This window comes from Odontesthes bonariensis, chromosome 7, assembly GCF_027942865.1.
Source record: "Odontesthes bonariensis isolate fOdoBon6 chromosome 7, fOdoBon6.hap1, whole genome shotgun sequence".
NCBI lineage: Eukaryota > Metazoa > Chordata > Actinopteri > Atheriniformes > Atherinopsidae > Odontesthes > Odontesthes bonariensis.
The window spans coordinates 36,813,609-36,837,012 of record NC_134512.1 but is presented as its reverse complement, the minus strand read 5'-3'; the positions used below and the strand labels follow the sequence as shown (position 1 = coordinate 36,837,012).

Below are 23,404 nucleotides of genomic sequence, written 5' to 3'. Positions count from 1 at the left end.
AACAGGTTTTTAGTCATTGATCTGTAGTTTTTCAGAGATATTTCACAGCTAAGTTGTGCTTAGCTGTGTGAAGCTTCTCTGTTCTGCTTTGCCTTTTGCATTTTTCAAACTGTGAACACAGGTAACCTGCAAATAGCCTGCTAAGCTTTAGCATGTAGCTTAGATATAGGATGCAGCTATTACGTAGCCTGTATGGGATTTGATGATAAGGATTCACTTTATAGTTTGTATGTGAAATGTGCCAAAATGTGGTTCACCATGTCTTTCCAATTTGCAGTTATTTCCAGTAAAGATTTGGATGAAGCCAGGCTAGCTTCCTGCTTGGTTTAAGTCATGATGCTAAGCTAAGCTAAGGTAATCGTTTTCTGGTCCCAATAACAGGTTTTTAGTCATTGATCTTTAGTTTTTCAGAGATATTTCACAGCTAAATTGTGCTTAGCTGTGTGAAGCTTCTCTGTCCTGCTTTGTCTTTAGTATTTTTCCAACTGTGAACACTGGTATCCTGCAAATAGCCTGCTAAGCTTTAGCATGTAGCTTAGATATAGGATGCAGCTATTACGAAGCCTGTATGGGTTTTGATGATAAGGATTCACTTTATAAACCCGATTTTTTTTTACGGTAATCTTATTACATATAGCCGCTGAGTTTCTTCTCCTTCTGCAGTGTCAGTACTGAAACTTTCTCACAGGTTTAAGGCCTCTGTTTTCGACCATTTAATGAATCTCATCAAGCTGTTGCAGAACTCTTTGTTTGTTTGTTAGTACACATGTGTGTTTGTCTTTGAACTATCCATCATATGTCTGCACAGCTGTGTTCTGACATGATTACAAAGGCCTGGCCAGATGTGCTGGCCATCTGTCTCTGACACAGACTCCGTATGAGGGGAAACAAGGCCGCATACACTGGAAAAAATCAAAGTCTTACCAAATATATTTGTCTCATTTCTAGTCAAAATATCTCATCACACTTAATATAAGACACAACTGCCCAGATGAGGGTCCCATGTGGGTTTGTCCGCAGTTTCCACGGTGGCCTCACCTGTGTTGGCCCATATGGGTTTCAAGTTGCTGTGTGGCTTTAGTTGGACTTTGCATTTAACCAATTTGAATGTGAACATTCTTTTACTTTGTGTGATATGTTTATCTGTATTGCCTTTGGAATAATTTAAGGCTTAGGGCAACCGTAACCCCTAACCCTTCAAGTTGCACTTTGAAACCCATATGGGCAAACACAGGTGAGGCCACCGTGGAAACTGCGGACAAACCCACCTGGGACCCTTATCTGCAGCCCAAATTTAAACCTTATGGGCCCCACATGGACATGCTGGCTGGGATTAAGGCAAGGCAATTTTATTTATAGAGCACAATTCATACAATTCAATTCAAAGTGCTTCACAGCTACATAAAATCACAAGAAGGCAATAAAATCATTAAAAAGAAATAAAAAATAAAATAAAGAAATTAAAAACCCATTAAAATAATCATTAGTTAATTAAAAAGTGAAGAGTGCAGATAAAATACTTTCAGGTGTCATATGCACAGCTAAACAGAACTGTTTTCAGCCTGGATTTAAACATTGTCAGAGTTGAGGCCTGTCTCACATCTTCTGGAAGACTGTTCCAGATTTTAGGGGCATAAAACTGAAACGCAGCCTCACCTTGTTTAGTCCTGACTCTGGGCCCCAGCAGGAGACCCCTCCCTGAGGTTCTCAGAGCCCGAGTTGGTTCATATGGCTTTAACATGTCAGAGATGTACTTTGGCGCTTGACCATGAAGAGACTTGTACACAAGCAGAGCTGTTTTAAAGTCTATTCTCTGAGCGACAGGAAGCCAGTGCAGAGACCTGAGCACTGGACTAATATGGTCGTATTTCCTGGTTCTAGTCAGGACTCGAGCAGCAGCGTTCTGGATGTACTGCAGCTGTCTTACAGCCCGTTTAGAGAGCCCAGTGAGCAGGCCGTTACAGTAGTCTAACCTGCTGGAGACAAACGCATGGATCAGTCTCTCTAAGTCTGGTTTAGACACTATTCCTTTGATTCTGGCAATGTTTTTTAGATGGTAAAAAGCTGCTGATGTTACTGATTTAATGTGGCTGTTAAAGTTCAGGTCTGAGTCCAATATCACCCCGAGATTTCTAACTTGATAATTAGGTTTTAGAGAGAGAGTCTCAAGGTGACTGATAACACTTTCTCTTTGTTTCTGTGGGCCACAGACAATGATTTCAGTTTTGTCTGAGTTTAGCTGGAGGAAATTGTTTTGCATCCACACACTGATCTGTTCGATGCAGCGACACAGTGTATCTACAGGCCCGTGTTCTCCTGCCGTCAGTGACACGTAGATCTGAGTGTCATCTGCATAGTGGTGGTAGGACACATTATAGCTGCGTATTAGCTGGCCTAGTGGAAGCATGTACAGATTGAACAGCACGGGTCCCAGGATTGACCCCTGGGGAACCCCACAGGTCATAGCCATTTGGTCTGAGACACAGTTACCAATTTCAACAAAATATTTCCTGTCCTCCAGATAGGACTGGAACCAGTTTAAAGCACAACCAGAGATTCCCACCCAGTCTTCTAACCTCTGTAATAAGATCGCATGGTCAACTGTGTCAAAGGCAGCACTCAGGTCCAGCAGAACTAAGACTGTGGCTCTACTTGCATCTGTGTTCAGGCGGATGTCATTTTTCACCTTGATCAGAGCTGTCTCAGTGCTGTGGTGGGGCCTAAAGCCTGATTGGAAAGTATCAAAAGCATTGTTAGACAGGAGAAAGTCACTAAGCTGTTGGTATACAACTTTTTCTAGAACTTTGCCTAAGAATGGCAGGTTTGATATGGGCCGGTAGTTGTTCAGTACTGTGGCATCAAGATTGCTCTTCTTTAGAAGAGGCTTAATGACAGCAGTTTTTAAGGCCTTTGGAAACGTTCCAGTCTGGAGTGAGATGTTGACTAGATGAGCGAGTTGTGGTAACAAACTGCTCAGCACAGACTTTAGGAATCTAGTGGGCAACTCATCAAGGCAGCACGTTGATGAACTCAGACTGCAGATGGTCTCTTCGACTGTTTTGTCAGTAACAGGTGTGAAATGTGTCAGCGCTAGGTGTCTAGCTGGCTGCAGAGTAGTTATTTGTGTTGTGGAAATTATTGCATTTTTAATGCCTTGAACTTTGTCATTAAAGAATGTTGCAAACTCATTACACTTGGATGTAGAAATGAGTTCTAAAGGCAGTGAAACTGGAGGGTTTCTTAATCTGTTTACTGTAGCAAACAGGACACGAGAGTTGTTACTGCAGTGTTTGATGATTTCAGAAAAATAACTCTCCCTTGTTCTACGCAAAGTCTGGTTGAACACACATAGCTTTTCTTTGTAAGTCTCATAATGAACCTGGAGCATTGACTTGCGCCATTTCCGTTCGGCTCTCCGGCACTCCCTTTTCTGTGCCCTGACCGACTGTTCTTTCCTCCATGGCGCCCTTTGCCTACTTTTAACCATTCTAACCTTGACAGGAGCAATGGTATCCAAAACATTTAAGAGACTTGATGTGTAAGAGTTCAACAGATCATCAACATCAGAACACAGGGTGTTCTCAAACCTAATCATTTCCATAAACTGTGTCCCTGTTCTGTCATTTATGAGTCTTCCCCAAACAACTGCAGACCCAGCTGCTGATTTGGGAAAAGTAAATAGGTCGAAGAAAACACAGAAATGATCAGATAAAGCAACATCGACAACATTCACGTTTGAAATAACAACACCCCTTGAAATGAGCACATCTAAAGTGTACCCTCTGTTGTGGGTGGGCTCAGTCACATGCTGAGTTAGACCAAAAATTTCAAAGACAGCAGTGAGCTCTTTAGCTTCCTTGTTATGCGCTACGTCCACATGCACATTCAAGTCCGCTGTTATGACTAAACAGTCAAAAGCAGTGCACACAATTGAAAGTAGTTCAGTAAAATCATCAATAAAACAATTCTGTGGTGGTTTATAAATGGTGATATAAAGTATGGAAGATTGTTTTATCTCCATTTTGAATGACACATACTCAAATGATGAAAAAAACCCAAATGACAACTTGTGGGTGGGTATATTGTCCCTGAACATGGCACAAACACCCCCACCCCTCTGGTTTTCTCGTGTTTCAGACACAAAATTGAAGTGAGGTGGACTAGACTCAATCAGGACTGCATTTGCTGTGTTTTTGTCGAGCCACGTCTCAGTTAAAAACATAAAATCAAGATTGTGAGAGGAAATAAAACTATTCATTTAGAATGATTTGTTACTTAAAGATCTGACATTGAGTACTGAGTGTTTGAGATTAGTTACAGTTGAACTGGATGCTGTGTTCTTGCAGGGGATATGGATAAGGTTTCTCTGATTGGACAGTCTGATTGTCCCTCTCTTCACTCCATCCTTGGACCTCTGGTTGAGATGGTGTTTACCAACACAGAGGCCCTTAGCGTCCTAGACAACAGCATTGACGCTGTTGGAAATGACAGCGACTCTATTTCAGCCAGATATAGGGACTTGTTTGAAGACAATACATCTGGAATATCTTGTTAACCCCTTCACGCCTGAATTTATATTGCTGTATATAAAAAAATGTTTTGTGTGTGTTTTAGCCTTTAAGTAGATGGTAAATAATACTGAGATTATTAATTTCACTTTTGCACAAACAATAAATAGAAATTTTGGTATGTTGCTTATTTGCAACACCAGGCATAATGGTCAATAATAAGATAAAAACAACACAGTAATATAACAGTGAAAAAACAATGTTTTTTTTTAACATATTTATTTATATAAAGGTTCCCAGGTCCGTAGTGAATATGGACTAACCGGCATTGGGGGAATAAAGATGCTATCTCAGCTGGTTGATTGAGTAAAACGGTTTGTAGCATTTCTGTCAGAACCACTCTCGTCAAAATGAGACGAGAACAGAGATGAATTTCAGAAGCTTATTCTGAATGCATACAATTTATGTTTGGCGGTATGGCTCTGTTCGGAGGAAGTTCCCGACTTTTCCATGAGCTCCATGGAAGCCAAGACAGGGAACAGCAGCATCCTCAGGTGGAGTGCCTTCCATTTGCTGTAAAGGCAACAAACCCCCTAGAACAGAGCAAGCAACAATGAACAACAGTATGACATTGTTTGGTAATGAGAAGTCGGTGGAGCAGGGGAGGTGGTGGGTGCAAGCAGAGAGCAAAAAAAAAGCAGTGACAGCAAACCAAGTTTAAATGAAGTGCCCCAAATGCCAGCATCCAATAGCGAGCATCAGCTGATTACCCAATGAGCGCAGCTGGCCATAAGGGTTGGGTCGGCGTCAGCCAATAGGCAAAGGGCGCGTTGACTACGTGGTCTGCCAGAACTAACGCGATGCTCCATTTCTGTCAGAACCACTCTCGTCAAAATGAGACGAGAACAGAGATGAATTTCAGAAGCTTATTCTGAATGCATACAATTTATGTTTGGCGGTATGGCTCTGTTCGGAGGAAGTTCCCGACTTTTCCATGAGCTCCATGGAAGCCAAGACAGGGAACAGCAGCATCCTCAGGTGGAGTGCCTTCCATTTGCTGTAAAGGCAACAAACCCCCCAACAGACCATACCGGAACGCAGCCAGCCAATTGGATTGTTGGACCAGGGTGTCCTACAACCCCCCAACTGACCATACCGGAATGCAGCCAGCCAATTGATAAGTTGGAACCAGGGTATCCTACCCCCCCAACGATTTATTAGCTACCAACGTGTGACACCATTATGATTAGTAGTAGTAATATTACAAAATAATTATTAAACCGCGACTAAGCTTGACGTTAAAAAGGTGGAACTGCCGTAGGCTCACATTAACACAGACTGAAATGTGATGCGAGTATTTAATTGGGGCAAGCATTGAACTCAACCACTTAGGTACACCATAAAAATATATTCGGTCTCCACAGCAGCGACAGCGCTTTGCGGCAGGGCAAAGCAGAGCAAGATCCAAGCAAAGCAGCAAGATCCAAGCAAGCAGAGCAAGATCCAAGCAAGCAGAACAGGATCCAAGCAAGCAGAGCAACATCCAAGCAAGCAGAGCAAGATCCAAGCAAAGCACCATCCAAGCAAAGCAGAGCAAGATCCGATCCAAGAACAGCAAAACGAGATCCAAGCAAAGCAGAGCAACATCCAAGCAAAGCAGAGCCTTAACACACTTCACCTGACCACCTAGGAAGTTAGTCACCGTGAGCTTGCATATTTTTCTATCCACACAATTAAAAGCCATAAAGCATAACACAAATGACCTCTGTCATTGCTGTTCGTGCCATCAATTCCGGGAGCGGTTTTAATGATTTGACTTCATCCCAAATTTATTTGCGATCTTAATCAGCATCTTTCATGCAAAGTGCACAGCTGCACAATTTTTTTTTTTTTTTTTTTTTTTTAAATACCAGTAGGCAGCTATTCTAAGTGGAAAAACCTTTCAATGACCCATTGAAAACTACCTTCCCAACGCACAAACTCCAGCTAGCTGAACATCAGCTTATAGCAGGTTTAAGTAAAAATATACTGAAAATCTAGCTGTGGCAAGATGACACGTAGCATGGCAACTTGCATCAACAGGGCATCACAATGGCTTTAGTAAGCAGAGAAACAGGATGCCATTTATTTCAAACTTCCAAGAAGACCGGCAGCCTCCAAAATGACAAAATGAGAAGAGGCAAGTGCTTCCTAACACGAGCACACCACATGCATAAGTCGTATACAAATTCCCAGAAAGCAACACTCAGTATTTGCAAGCAAGAAACTAAAGGGAAGAAAGAAAAGCCTCCAGTGTTTCCTGCAACAGGTTTCTCAGAGGTTCATCCTGCACCAGTACTTACTGGACAGATTGCTCTTTTATCAGTTCACAGCTGAAATCAGCTTTTACAGGCTACTTCTCACAGAAGGAAAAAGGACAACGCTCCTCCTGAAGGGATAAAGGCTCGTGTATACTTCGCAGCAGTGTGTCGCAGTGAGCTTGTCGCAGACACGACGCAGTTATTTTTGATTTATGCCTTGAAGCGCTGTCTGCGCTATGTTAATCCCACGCCACAACGCAAGAGGGACAATCACGAACAAGCTAGGATTGTGGGTGTTACGGTTACGGAGGTCATTCAACAACAATGCGACTGGACGAATGCGCACTTTGATTGAGATGCAGCTGATCGATCTAGAAATAGAGAAATATTGCTACTACTGGAGCTGGCAGAGAGGGAAAAGAATCGTCACGGTTAGCACGGTTAGCGTCAGCCGGTTAGCAAACTGGAAATACGCATAGTGTAGAGCGGATGTAGAGTTGACCAATCAGAGGCCTCCTTCTCTCCTCCCTGCGGCGATGTTTGCGGTGAGTTACAATTTGAGGAGGTGCACCAGAGTGTCTGCGTAGTGTCTGCGTAGGGGGGGGCATGTCTGTGTTAACTGCGACACACACGCGACCTGGTTTCCGAGTATAAATCAGGCTTAGTTGTGGCATCAACCGTGGGGACGATGGTTGAAATGTTTTGATGTCATGCAAATTAGCATGCCATTTGCTGCGCAAGAGCCAATCACAATCAGGCTGGTGTTACACGAAGTGGCCAGACGCTTGTCCACAAAGCATCACAAACATATGCTGTAGAACTGCTACAGATGTCAGATCCTTTAAATCAGAGTGCATCACTGATCTCAAGTGCCATCTTGTGTTTATGCTCAAGCCTTTAAACACAAAAACTGTTGGACGCATATTGTGCCTGAAATTGTCCCCTAAATGGCCCCAAAGAAACGAGTGAGGACGGCAGGGATTGTTTGGACGGGAAGCGCAAAGCCGTTGGCCAGTACGTATGATTCTCTTAGTATATGAGCATCGCAGCTCACACAGCAGTGCTCAGGAGAGCAGTATGTATCCTTATGATATGGTGTTATTTGTAGCTTAGAGGACTGCTTTATAGAGCATAAGACTAGCTATCTTATTGTCAGTTATAGAGCGTTAAATAAAGGATTCCTGTTAGAGGCAATAGTTGTGTTTTACTGGACAAGTCTCTTTAAAAATCGCTCTATATGAGCGTCTGTAGAGACCTCCACTGTTTAAAATTTTATAATTCCCAGAGCTCATTTACCAGTTGAATAAATATTCAAAGGTAGTTCAGTCAGCCAAGTACACTTAGGCTCCATTGTTTACGATAGCCTAGCTAATCGCCTCTTACTGCTGCTTTTGTTAAGCAAAAAATGCAGCTAAGTAGTGAAGTTCACTGTAGGTCTCTGGAGGTTGTTATACGACGAAGTGCATTCCTATAGCAAACAGGGTAGCATCCTGACGTTCTTCTCTTCAGGAGCAAACCTTTTCAGGGCCTATCAACGATGAGCCGAATTAATACAAGCAGAACATACATGAGCAATAATAATCACGATGGATCTACATGAGATCAATTCGACCACAGCCACAGTTGGGCTTCATTCACAAAATGCTTTTGTATCCATCCATTCTTCATCCATTGAGCATGGGATTCAGTTCATGACACCGTGGTCATTTTATCTGCAGAACAGCTCTGACTTTGCATTCTCCATGCACAGAATTGATTCTCCCTCTACTGAGTTCACAGTAAAACCCTGAAAACTTGTCAATGAATCTCTGATTTATTATAAAAAGCACTCACTTCACTTTACCTGGCAGCTTGCATTCAATACAGTGGGAAAAAATAAAAATAAAATAGACTTGCTTGCTGGTGGATAAACGAGCAATGCTGTAGCTAGCAACAGAGGAGGAACTAGTCCAAACAATGTTTCCGACATTGACCGAGGAAAGGCAATAGTTGTTAATCCTCTGACTCACATCAACTCCCACTGTATCCACAGGCACAAGCACTCACACCCGACACGACAGGTGACGCCGCACCCATCAGACTGTATGCAGATAATACCAATCAACAGCGTGTAGCGCCAGAGGCGCGCGCTCCACCTTAGAGCATCACCGCGAGGATCCACGGACCAATAGTCACGCAAAATCATGTGAATCGGTGTAAAATAAGCCGCGTGTCTAACCGCGGCAAGCCCTGCCACGTACAGGAGCCCGCCGCGGCCTACCTTGACTCTGACCGCGGCTTCTGTGACAGCTCGCCCGGTGTCGCGTCTTGGCTCGGCTGAATGTCCTCCACGCGTCCATCTCAGCCGAATCTCAGCCGAATCTCCGACTCCGCCGGCAGCGGGGATCCATGCCGGACGACAGGGTAAGCAGCACAATAATAATACTAGCATCGGCGCGTATGCTAATCGGAGCTATGTCTTGTAAGCAGAAGCAAACTTTTTGCCTCTACGCGGGGAGCTGCTGTGGAAGGCTGCAAGCAGAGAGCAAAAAAAAAGCAGTGACAGCAAACCAAGTTTAAATGAAGTGCCCCAAATGCCAGCATCCAATAGCGAGCATCAGCTGATTACCCATTGAGCGCAGCTGGCCATAAGGGTTGGGTCGGCGTCAGCCAATAGGCAAAGGGCGCGTTGACTACGTGGTCTGCCAGAACTAACGCGATGCTCCATATATGTGACAATAGGCGTTAAAGGGGAACTCCGGGGCATTTGAAGCGTGTTTCCATTGCTAGAGGTTGTCAAATACTGCTAGTAGGACACAGAGAGGTGCAGATCTGTGCTCCCTGTGTGGAGATCGCTCTGTCCGCACAGCGTGTCATGCGAGGCTAATACGTGGTGGCTAAGGGGCAAGCGCTAACCCTTCCACGTAAAACAACAACTTGCACACAGCAGAAACGTCACACCACTTTATAAACCATCCGACAATAAAGTCACAAGCCTTACCATCAAAACCATATGCATGGTTCTCACATTACTGGCATGGGGACGTTACAAAACAACTTTATAAACAGCATTTAACTCGCCGGCTGGTTGTAGGCTCGCGCATGTGAAAGCCCAAAAGAGTCGATGGAGAATAATCTCATATACAAAACAATTATCTTCTCTAGAAAAACTGTGTTCAAGTATTTAAAACATTACAACAATATTACTGGGAATGTATTGTTGTAATGTTTTAAATACTTGAACGCAGTTTTTCTTGAGAAGATAATTGTTTTGTATATGGGATTATCGTCCATCGACTCTTTTGGGCTTTCACATGCGCGAGCCTACAACCAGCCGGTGAGTGACATGCTGTTTATAAAGTTGTTTTGTAACGTCCCCATGCCAGTAATGTGAGAACCATGCATATGGTTTTGATGGTAAGGCTTGTGACTTCATTGTCGGATGGTTTATAAAGTGGTGTGACGTTTCTGCAGTGTGCAAGTTGTTGTTTTACGTGGAAGGGTTAGCGCTTGCCCCTTAGCCACCACGTATTAGCCTCGCATGACACGCTGTGCGGACAGAGCGATCTCCACACAGGGAGCACAGATCTGGACCTCTCTGTGTCCTACTAGCAGTATTTGACAACCTCTAGCAATGGAAACACGCTTCAAATGCCCCGGAGTTCCGCTTTAAGGGGTTTTAAATGAAAAAGTCTTGAAAACAAATTGTTTGACTCTGAGTCACATATCATATGAAACAAGCTTTTTTTTTCATTTGAAGAGGTTTTTAAGCTAATTTCAAGATCACTTTTATCTCAAAAGTCCCAAATATCACATCTTATTTCAAGAAATCTTGACAAGCCGATTTTCACTAGTTCCATTGGGAGATTTTTTGCTTATTTCAAGCAAAAACGTCTCGTATTTGTTGTTTTTTTACTTATTTTTGGAGGGGCATTTTTTCCAGTGTATAGTCCTGATGACAGGGGTAGTTTCAGATATAACACTTTTGAAAGCTGCGTCTGCTCGTGTGAAACTGTGCGATGGGCTTTATAAGGTTGACTACATTCAGCACTTCCCATTTTACTGACACTTGAGCCCACAAGGGAAGTGTTTGTGCGTGTTTCTGCGATGGAGAACGCGGTCGCAGTCCTTATACGGTCATGTAGTGGGGACAGAGCGAGTGCGTTTGCTATAGAATGAATCAGAGTGCTGTTACATCAGAGGTACGAGCAGGCGGGATGGATCACTTGCTCTTCGATTGGAACACACACTTCCGCTTTAGTGTAAGAGAGACAGAGAGGAATAATGGAAACACACATACACGCACTCGGATGGCCTACTTTTCATGTAAGGACTGTGATGCAGCAGGGAATGCGGGTAGTGCAGAAAGATGCTGTGAATGAACAGGCGTGACAGGAGAAAGCCAGTCCCGTGTACGCCTCCCAAACACGGTACGCAAAAAAATGTGAGCAGGAACTACAAATCAGAAACAAGCTGATAGTTGATCATTAGTTATTATTCTCCTGTGATCAACCAAAAGAAAAGCACAAATAGCCTCCAGTCCGCAAACATCTTGAGCAACCCCCTCATTTCCTTATCCCTTTGTGCGGTCTTAACATTATGTTTACTCCTCTTGTCCTATCAAAGCCCCAAAATAAAGCAACTTAATTGAATTTTAAATCCAAAATCTATTTTGTATGATGACACCACCTGTTATTTATCTATTCAACTCAATTCAATACATTTTTTATCATGTATTTTTTGTTACACAATACAAAAAGACAATCACCAGTTTTCAGGATTACACTTTTTTTTTTTTACCACAAACAACAGTTTTCTTGTTTTCTCAGTTTTCTTTTACATAATAAAGGTTTATTATTGCTATTATATAAATGTGAAGTAATTACCTCTGAATTAATTATATTGAAAGGGAAAAAAACAGTGAACTTTTTTCTGGTGTTTAAATGTTTTTATAATTCACGGGTCAAAAATGACCCATAAGACAATCTTTGTACCCTAGTGGTGTACAGCCCACATGGAAACATAAACACAAATAAAGTATGACTTTTTCTAATGATGGGGTCCCTTTAGGAAAAGTTATAAAATTTCAAGTTGGAATAAGATGGTTTAAGGTATTTTCTCTACAGCTAAACATGGTGGTGGCTCACTTTTGACCCGCAAGACAACAAGAGGGTTATGAACACAGGATATATGTTAGCCGTACTACAGTAAATAAGGCAGAAACAGAGTTTGTTCAGTTCTGAGCAACTTTAAAGTGAAGCTCAAAATGGTGCAATCCACAATTTTATCAACAATTTATCTATTTATATTTGTGTTTAGAGGAAAAGACTCAAATGTAGGACACTGAGGGGCTGCTGAAGCAGAACAAAAAGGAGTTTGACTCACTTGTGAACTGAAAAAAACCTCAAAGCTCTGAAGGGAAAAGCTTCCTAAAGAAAACAGAAATTTAGATAAAGGCTAAATGAATGAGAACAAAATAGGAAAAGATCGGATTAACGATCTCAACGAGAACAAAGAAAACTGAACTGTTCAACAATATTGTTCAAAAATATTGAGCCAACACTATTTTCATATGTTGCCAGGAAAATAGGAGATAGGTGCAAACATAAACGTGCGTATCATCCACATAAAAAAAAAGTACTGAAGTAATGAAGGTAAAAAACAGAGTTAGTTCAGTTGTGAGCAGCTTTAAAGTGAATATCTGCTCTGAGCTGCTTTCTCCTCCAGCACAGCCTGAACCCTCTCAGACGAGCTTTCTGTCCTTTCTTTAAGGAGTCTTCAGGAATAATTCTCCAGGCTTCTTGAAGGACATCCCAAAGCTCTTCTTTGGATGTGGGCTGCCTTTTGTTGCGTTCTCTGCCAACATGATCCCACACTGCTTCAGTAATGTTGAGCTCCGGGCTCTGGGGAGGATTCATCCCTCCATCAGACCTGCTGCCACTGATTTTCAGCCCACTTCTTGTGTCCTTTGGCCCAGCTCAGCCTTTTCTCCCTGTTTCCCTTCCTTAAGAACGGCTTCCTGACAGCCACCCTTCCATGGAGCCCATTTCTGATGAGGCTTGGGCCAACAGCAGATGGATCAGCTGAAGGTCCAGATGCATCTCTCAGCTCCTGTGTCAGGTCTTTGCTGGATGTTTTCCTCTTTCTTAAGGACATCACTTTCAGATCCTGTTCATCTGCTGTAGATAGTTCTTTAGGCCTGACACTTCTTCTTCTGTCCTCCACTTGTCCAGTTTCCTCAGATGTTTTAAGGACACGCTGCACACCATGCTGAGATATGCCAAGTTTTCAGCTAACAGCTCTTTGGGAATCACCTTGTTGCTGCAGAAATCCTGTTTTCTGTCTGTCACACTGTGTTATCTTCTCTGTTTTTCACACATGCAGCTAAAGAAATGGGAACAAATCTTAATTCCAGTCTAAAACCCACAAAGAGCTTCTAGATTATTCATTTCTGGTGGCATAAAACAGTTTAATCATTTAATTTATATCAATTGTTCCATAATTAGTCATTAGATTATATCTTATATTCCTTTTTTAAGCTTTAAATTGAATCTTATTTACTTTTTCTTGATGTTGAATAACATATAATTCTTATTTTTGTCTGTTTTTTTCCTACTTTTCTACTTTTAGACGTGATAACGTTCATTATTTTGGGATTTCTTATATTAATTTGACTCTTTTGGTAACTGAAAGCAGTTTTAACGTAAATGTACAAAAAAGTTGAAACTGTGAAGCTGTTTTTCACAGATGCAACTAAAGAAATGGGAACAAATGATGCGTCTCTGTGACAGGCTGCTGGGAACAAAGTGCCTAAAGATCCAGTTTAAAATGACTTCTTTGCTAAGTTGTCTGTTCTGTGTGGACACAACACTGGTTCATCCCTTGAGTTAGGAGCCTTTTTCCTGCCTGAATGGATCGAGAACTGGACTGAAAATGAGTGAAAAGGTCTTTTCAGATCCTGTTCATCTGCTGTAGTTCTTTAGGCCTGACACTTCTTTCCTCAAATGTTTTAAGGACACACTGCGCTCCACGTTCTGTTTGCTTATTCAGGAGCTACTTCAGTTAGCATTCGTCCTGCCCTTCTGACTCATTGTTTGTTATCGTCATAACCTTTTCTTAAGCAGGAATAAGTCTCACTGAGATAAAAGATTTCTAATATTAGAAGGTCATGGTCTTTCATGCTTTCGGGTTTATTAGCTTTGACACAAGTGTTCCATTAAGGTATATCCTTAAATTTAAGAAACAACCCGAGTTCTGCCCTCTTTAAACATTTCGGATCACTGCTTTTCGTCGTGGCTGACCTTAGTGGACAGTGAACATATTAAAGGCCTATAAACTGACATAATGGGATATTTATGTGTTTGCAGCACTATGTGTGAATCAAACCAAATCAGAGATGGGGACTCGAGTCACTGTGACTTGGACTCAAGTCGCTGTTTTGATGACTTGTGACTTGACAAAAAACAAAAGACTTGAGACTCGACTTGGAATTTAAAGACTCGGCACTTGACTTGACTTGAGACACGATGACTTGAATGACTTGAGTGTTAAGCATCTAGCATAACTTCGAACTTTGTTCGTCATCTGAAGATCCTGACCAGTAAGTGCTCGTCATATTAGCTAATATTAGCCTGTTAGCCTAGTCGGTAGTTAGCTAATGTTAGCTTAAAATGATACGGGGTGGACAGGTTGGACACATTGGCCAATGATGTTTACTGACAGTTACTTATATCTTTGTGTTTTCACTTTATTAAGATCAGATTCTGCAGGTAAAATTGCAATAATAAGGTGACTTTGACTTGGACTTGACTTTGAGTTGACTTAGCCTAGCAAGCCAGATCCGTACAGCAAAAAGCTGTACAGGGGTCTAGTGAAGCTGGATAGCAGTGTGGGCGGGATAAACGGTTGTCTGTCAAGTTGCCTCTGCACTCAACGCCACGCAATAGGATGGCGCAACAACCAATCAGAGCGATTACGAAGGATTACGTAGTCAGCGCGATGGACCAACGGAGCAAGCTGGTAAATTAAACTTTTACCATACCCGGTGGGCAAAACTCCAAAAACGTCCTTTTTAAAAAAAAACAACCTTAAAGGAGAACTGTGGTATTTTCAACATTTATTTTACGTTGCGAAAAGTTGCTTCCGTCGTGTTTTATTCTGCAGCTCGTTCATGCTCGCACTATTTTCTTAGCGGTGGCGGAGTAATATCAACGAACATCCAGTACAAAATGTCAAATAAAATACGACAGAAGCAACTTTTCGCAACGAAATTTGATATGGATTACCAGTGCACACCAGTAACCACTCCGGTGAGTTGATGATTTTGAAAACGGACGTTTATGGTGCTTTTACGGAGCTTTTAGGACATGCACATGACTAGGCGTTCTGAAGCAGGTTGAGAAGAATCAAAATTAGGCAAATACCGGAGACAGCAGTAAACATAAAAAAAGCGGTGAGGGGGGTTCTAAAACATTGCAGACGACTCATAAATGATAGCCTGGGCGAAAGCCGACTGTTGACTCCGTCAAACAGTCTGGAAAAACCCAAGAGGAATCCGTTTCCATGGAGGGTGGGACCTTACTCAGCAACTTAAATTCATTGGAGTTCCCTTAACCAATCAGTAATGTTTAGAAAGGATGTAGGTTTTGCGCCGAGGTTCATGCTTACTCTCGCGAGGCTCTAGCTCGCGAATCACGCTTCCCACATCCGCTTTCATTATACCGGTACCATTTGATAAATCAAACTTTTCCCAAAGCCAGTTGGAAGGAGAGCTACGACATCCTTGCCACTAACAAAATTGACGAGGCATTCCTCTTGCTCTCGTTTTAATTGTGTAATGCTCTCCAGGGTTGAGACAACTTCATGGATAGCTTCTAGCGTCTCTTCTTCCGTCGCCATGTTTATTTCCGCTGCGGTTGAACTACAATTATATGGACTACAATGGACTCCGCGGGTGAGTTCTGCGTCACCACTCGCAACTGTTTGCTGATTGGCAAAACACTGAGCGAACCAAGGTAGGGGGTTGGGCCAGACTATGTGCGGAGCCAAAATCTTTGGGCGGAAGTACGTAGGATGGCGTCGCCAGGCTACATAAATGAGGCTTAATGTTGAAAATACCGCAGTTCTCCTTTAAGTGCAGTTATCTGTTCGTCTCGCAAAGAAAACTGTATATCTAAATTTTCTAGAGTCGCTGCCAAAGCCAAATCGAAAGACTGTTCGCTGGGCGCAGCCATTGTTTACCTCTCTCTGGAACTACACACTGAAACGTAGCGCCTCTGTCGTCACGTGACTTGACTTGACTTGACTTGCCTAGTAAAAAATTACTTGGGACTTGCACATGTGTGACTTGGTCCCATCTCTGAACCTAATACATGTTTGTTCTGCTCTCTCTAAAGGGACATTTCAGGGCCAGTGGGTTGGCGGGATGCGTCATGGTTACGGAGTCCGTCAGAGTGTCCCGTACGGCATGGCGGCCGTCATCCGCTCCCCTCTGCGCACCTCCATAAACTCTCTCCGCTCCGGTTCAGAGCACAGCAACGGCACCGCTCTGCTCGACCGGACGGGGGCGGTGGTTCCCGGTCCTCCGGCGGTTCCTGGCACCTTGACCACCAGCGTGTCCATGTGTAGCACAGGCAGCAGCGGCAGCAGCCCCGCGGTGTCCCGCGGAGGGTTCGTGCTGACCGCACAAAGCGAGGCCGAGCTGCTGAAGGGGAAGAGGAAGGGCGGGCTGTTTCGGAGGTCCATCCTGTCCGGTCTCAAGCTGAGGAAGTCGGAGTCCAGGAGCTCTCTGGCCTCACAGAGGTCCAAACAGAGCTCCTTCAGGAGTGAGGCTGGGATGAGCACTGTGTCCTCTGCCGCGTCCGACATCAACTCAACCATCAGGTAAAGACCACGCAGAAGTAACACGGTCTACTGCACTGGAAAAAATCTAAATCTTACCAAGTATATTTGTCTCATTGAGTATCTCATTACACTTGATATAAGACACAACTGCCTAACAAGCACCATTTCAGCCAGATATAGGGAGTTGTTTGAAGACGATACATCTGGAATATCTTGTTAAGTGAAAAAGTTTTGAAAACATCTTGTTTTGAGTCACATATCATATAAAACAAACTTTTTTTACATTTGAAGAGGTTTTTAAGCTAATTTCAAGCTCACTTTTATCTCAAAAGTCCTAAATATCACATCTTATTTCAAGAAATCTTGATGATTTTCACCAGTTCCATTGGCAGATTTTTTTTGCTTATTTCAAGCAAAAACGTCTTTTATTTGTTGTTTTTTTTACTTATTTTTGGAGGGGCATTTTTTCCAGTGTGTTAGTCACAGATAATGTTTATAAGACAATGAAAGCTGTGGTTTTATTTTGCAATATGTGCACAATTCAGTGATAAATCGGCATTCAGAGCTCATCCTGTCAAAAAATCCACAATTAACTCAAAATAAAGCCTCCTGAGAGCCACACCTCAATCATGATTTATAAGTTATACAAACACTAAGCTATCATACCTCACTCCTGATGGGGTAGAGCAGCGATACTCACAATTGTTTTCACAAGAGCCACATTGGCAGAGCAAAATCAAGGGAAGAGCCACTTTTACCACAACATACTAAAGTCCCCTTTTGCAAATATGCATTTCTACATATAAAACATCCCACAAAAACAGAAACAACACAGCCAATACATTTTCTATTCAGACCACATTTACCTTAATACTGGGATGAGTGGAAGCTGGCGTGCATGTCCTCGACTTTCTTCATGTTGTATTTGTAGTTTGTTGTTGTAATCATAGTGAGACATTCAGGATGAGCATGGTTTTTGTGCTGGTTTTTGCCCTTTTTTGATTAAAAACCGATCCATTGTACCTGCATCTCGTGGTACACCCGACGTTTGCCTGCTCGTCCCCTCTCTGGCGTCTTCATGCTGATTTTCGTTTGGTTTTTGTGCTGGTTTTTGCCATTTTTTAATTAAAAACCGGCTAAAGGAGCTAGCGTGCGCTGCGGTCAAGTGTGAGGTGGTTTAAGCGGGCTGTGTTGCCAGGTTTAACAAAGCCCCCCTTTAGGAAACACCATTAAGCCTTAATTAATACTTAATAAAAATACTTAATACTACAAAAACGCAAACTTAATAAAAGTACTTAATACTGTGCAGTATTCGCTGTGTTATTTGAAAAGATGTATTGTTGAGTGCGAGCCACCAATTAAAGCTTGAGGATCCGCATGTGGCTCGCGAGCCGCGCAATGAGTATCTCTGGGGTAGAACATCTGGAACATCTGGATGCATTGTGCTCCGCACGTCACACTTTAAATGTTCCTCCCATTTTTGAGACAATCCACCAAACTGCTGGTTGTTAAAAATGGACAAATCATATTTTATCTGCCGTCATCATGGCCAAAATAATTCACAGTGTGTGTTTTTGTTTTTTAAGAAATTGATTACAATTGATTTGCAGAGGTAAGGGCCCACAAAGTCCAATTATATCTAATAGACGGAGGAGAGGAAAGTCAGATGAATTAATCAACAACAAGTGGACACATCTGCCAGCGCTGCCTTGTTTCAAGAGAAAACACGAAACAGGCGTTCGTCAAAGTGTCCAAAATGTGTTGGAGTCACAGGAAAGGCACAGAGAAGCCTTGAAATTGTAATGATTTAAAAACTTTTGATCATTTGTGACATTCGTGATGACAAAAAGTACAGTAACTTCACAATCTTGAGCCTTTATTGGTAAACTTCAACATTTCATGTTGTGGACCAACGTAGTTTTTACACATTCTGGAGTGAGACTTTTTTTTTGGCCAACGATACAATAACTGACCGTCCTTTGAGTCCCTGGCTGTGTTCGAAACCGCATACTACATACTACATACTACATACTACATACTGCATACTACATACTACATACTACATACTACATACTACATACTACAAACTACATACTACATACTACATACTACAAACTACATACTACATACTACAAACTACATACTACATACTACATACTACATACTACATACTACATACTACAAACTACATACTACATACTACATACTACAAACTACATACTACATACTACAAACTACATACTACATACTACATACTACATACTACAAACTACATACTACATACTACAAACTACATACTACATACTACATACTACATACTACATACTACAAACTACATACTACATACTACATACTACATACTTCCATACTGGATATTGATCGATCAGACAGTATGCAGAGCGTTTACCCACAATGCATTTCGCTCCTGCCCGAACCGAAATCAGCCGGCCTGAAGCTGATTTCCCTTAAGCTCTAAACTCTGTAAACTTTAGCAACATTTGAAACATTTTCAGGTGAGAAAGTAGTCGTTTAGATCCCCAACGTGTTGAAAACCTGACAAAATACCGGCTGTTTACAATTTTGTTCCCACGAATTTGGCGCTACTAAAGCTAGCCGCAGTGAGCAACGCACTTCCGGTTATTTTCACAAAATAAAATACCCGTTGCCTTTTATCATAGGGAAAGCCATTACCATACAATCTGTGCTTTTGTTTTGAAAACAGGAAGTGAACCTACACTCGTTGTAGCTAGCTTGAAACTGCCGTTTTGACAGGAAATGACGATCGGCGACGTCACGTTACGTTGCATCTTGGGTAGTTTGAGTATGAGTAGTAACCTCATGATGCATACCCAACATTTAGGAGAATCTGGTATGCATCCGGGAACTTCTCGCTTACTCAAACTCGCATACTAACTCAAAAGGTTAGTATGAGTAGTAGGAGTAGTTGGAGTAGTGGGAGTAGTGGGAGTAGGATGCGGTTTCGAACACAGCCATTTTCTAGCTTCCAGCAGCATCCAGGAAGGTTTGTCACACTAAGTTTGAAGCAACAAACACACCTTCTTTTCTGTTTTGTCGGGTTGTATCAGCAGTGATTCATTCATTCTTATTGTAAGAAGAACGCATGCGATGACTGTGGGTCGTGTTCAGCTGAGACGGGCGTGTTCTGAGATAATGTGATGACGCAGTATGAAGGGAAACTGCCCTTTATCCAGAGGACATGAGATTCCAGGAAACAACAAACACCTGCTCTTCTTAACTAACTTCAAAGTGGATTGGCGTGTAAACCGCCGGGGCCCTTTGGGTCAAATGAAATGTGAACTGGTCAGCTGGCCTGGTGCCTGTTAAAGCATGCCCTGTCCCATTTGTTGTATGAACATCAGCATTTACAGCCTTAATGTAAGGAATCAGACATCATGTTCAAAGTACGCTGAATTGAGGGAGCTTATTCTTAAAGGAATCAATTAGAAGACAACGAGAGTCAGCAGCTCTCGACTTGTTTGTTGGCGAAGTGCCTGACAGCAGCTTATCACGTCTGATTAAGTATCGGCGAAGCTTCAAACGTACACAGAGATGCTTCTTTAAGGCCTGAAATCAGGGGACGGTGCATGTTATGAACATATTATAGAAAAATGGAACGTGGAAAAATGAAAATCTAATAAAAAGACAAACGGGGAAGTTGTTTAAGAGGCATATTTTTCGTAGATCATCTGGTTTAAAGAATATTTCACTTCTCATTTCTTTATGTTTTCGTCATTATAATGAGGCTTTTCTAAGGCCAAGATGGCCCGTTAACATGCCTAAACAGTGTTTTTTAAGGTCTTACAACATAAATCAACCATCTTGATATGAAGGGAGAGAAAATAGGGCCAAGCAATGTGAGGTCTGACTTTTTCCTGGAGAACGATTTTGTGATGCAAATGCAATATGCTTTCAGCAGAGTAATACATTTGCATCACAAAATGGTTCTCCAGGAAAAAGTCAGACCTCACAATCGCTTGGCCCTATTTTCTCTCCCTTCGTATCACTGCCTGCTGTGTAGACCGAAGTGCAGACCGAGCAGCAAACAGCGTAACAGGCGCGGCTGTCGGCAGGCGGCAGCAGGCAGTGATACGAAGGGGGAGAAAATAGGGCCAAGCGATTGTGAGGTCGGACTTTTTCCTGGAGAACCATTTTGTGATGCAAATGTATTACTCTGCTGAAAGCATATTGTTTTGAGCAGCAAAACGCTTTATTTTTTAAACCCCAGCCAACTAGCCGGACTACCTTCATCAACACCAAAACGAGGCTGGAACTCTGCTCACAGGACGCAGCAGGGGGTAAGAAGATGTTCAGAAATGATGTTGCTGATATGGGATGTCATACAGCTTCATGTCAAAAGAGGCGAACTGTCCCTTTAAAATCAATCCACCTGTGGCGTTTTGTTTAAATTTAGAGCTTCCTCTTGGTGTCCTCGTGGTGTTGCCAGGTTTGACACTGTTCAGCCCGAACAATCATATACTGCAGTTTTGTCACAGCTCCCGGCATTTTCTGAGATGCGCACAAGGTGTCTTTTAATAATGCGGCGTCCTTGTCATGATCTCTGCAAAATGCAGAAGAACCAAGGGCAGACTCGGTTTAAGGGAATTGAGCAGGAAGCGGGTTTATTTACAAAAGTTGATTTAAAAGTGAGTGGCTGAGGTGAGTGGGAAGGCAGGGAAGGAGACTACCAAACAACTGGAGAAACACGCCGATTGGGTCGCTAGAAGAGGAGACAGAAGAGCGTGGTAGTTAAGATATTCCTCGGGACATCAAGGAGTTTTAAAGACAGCCCGACATTAGCAGTTAACGCTGCTGAACGATTAAAAAAAGGTGAAGTGGAGGCTTCTAAAACTCTGCTGCATGATGAGAAGATGAGAAACGGGCGCAAGCAACCATGCCCCCACCCACCGCCAGTCCACTCAGGAAAAATCATGGCCAGACAGGACTGTGACAACCCAGACACACCGACCATGACGGCAAACATCATGCTTTGGAGTTAATCTAAGAACAAATGACCCAGATGGAGAGAAAATGGATTAAAAATCACAGGACTTTGAAGTTTGAAGCCATCTGGAGGCGGCTCTTTATTTCTCCTCCCTGTTTTCATCCATTCACCAATAACTGTTGGTTTCACTTGCTGTTTAGCAAATTTTAACCGACTCAATCTCCTGGTTAGGTTTAGGAAACGATCGTAATTTCAATCTAACATGCTGGATAATGGGTACGTGTATATTCAATTCAATTCAAATTCAAAAATACTTTATTTATCCCAGAGGGAAATTAAATGCTGATGTAGCTCAATTAAATCAAGGAGTTATTATAGATGCTGATGGCTGTGGGCAGGAAAGATTTCCTGTAGCGGTCCGTTTTGCATCCAAACTGAAGAAGCCTTTGACTGAAGAGACTCTGTTTTCCGATAACAGTCTCATGGAGAGGATGTTCAGGGTTGTCCATCATTCTCTTGATTTTATGCAAAATCCTTCTTTGCATTATTGTCTCCAGAGGTTCCACATTCGTCCCCAGAACAGAACCAGCCTTCCTTATCAGGTTGTATATGACGGCCAACCGATTTTCCTTTTGATATTGAAAAAACAAAATCGGGAAACAGTGGCGGCTCCTCCATAGGGGCGATTTGTGTTACGCACTACCAAACACAGAGTTTTTTTGTTTTTTTTTAATCTAGTTGCTAAGGCGGGACTGATCTGCTGTAGGCAAACTGGTTGTACATGTCATTGTCCAATCAGATTAAGGTCGCGCCTGGTGTTGCTACGCCTGTTTTGTGCGATTTCTGTCAGGGTCGAATTTGCACCAGGAAGCTCCCATTGACATGAATGGGACCTCGGTTTTTTTCAAAAATCCTGCTCCCAATGCATTCTCTATGAGGGTTTATGTGCTCGCACAAACGACGCACAACGTGCTTTCGTCATATGTCTGTTGTGCGGGACCATGAACCTTCTACTTGTTGTTGTAACATTGTGGTTTTCAATAAAAAAAATTAATAAAAAACATTCTATGAAGAAGATGGCGAGTGTGGAGTGCAACAATACGTTAGTGTTTCTGAAAGAAGTACCCTTTAGTCGTCGTACTAATGCGGAGAAGGAAGTTTGGAAGAATTTTGCAGGATTTTTGGGCTCGCCTTGCGAGGCAAAGATGAAACCCAGGGCTCCACCAACCCTGCTATTTTTCCAGGTAGTTTTTGATGTAGCTAAATAACTTACCCTTTTGTGCTCAATCATTGACTTGTAATGATTTAAATCTTTTATATAATGTTGACAATGATAGCAGAATGTATAATGACACATTCATTGTTAATGGTGCAGTATTATATTTACAAAAGAGAGAAATCTCACATAAGTAAGCTGCACTTAACCATGTTTGACAATTGGTTATGCTTTTCTAAGTCATATTTTCCAAAACTTCAATAAACACTTGACTTGGATTTATATGTTGTCATTTTAATTACATTCTTTAGAATGAAAATTGAATGAATCTTATCATTAAGAGCTTATGTGTTTACTTATCTCATAGAATCCTGGAACAATGAGGAAAATAAATAAATAATGGTTAAGGTGTAATATTAACTGATTGGCAAATTATGCAAAAAATAACAAAAAATTATTAAAAATTATTACAATAAATGATGCTACCTAGACAAATATAGCTCAGTCCTATGGACTTTTATGGTACTTATGGAGATAACGGGGGAAATTGCTGAGTCACTTTGGTTATTTGACAGACCAAATAACCCCTCGACTC

General features: G+C 42.2%; 1 protein-coding gene across 1 annotated transcript in view; it reads left to right on the top strand.

Moving 5' to 3' along the window:
* Positions 1 to 23,404, top strand: part of jph3b (junctophilin 3b) — a 117,093-nt gene that overhangs the window by 32,376 nt on the left and 61,313 nt on the right. Inside the window, exon 2 of the mRNA XM_075470718.1 lies at positions 16,183 to 16,669. Coding sequence (XP_075326833.1) covers positions 16,183 to 16,669 — 487 coding nt within the window. The remainder of the gene's footprint in view (positions 1 to 16,182; positions 16,670 to 23,404) is intronic.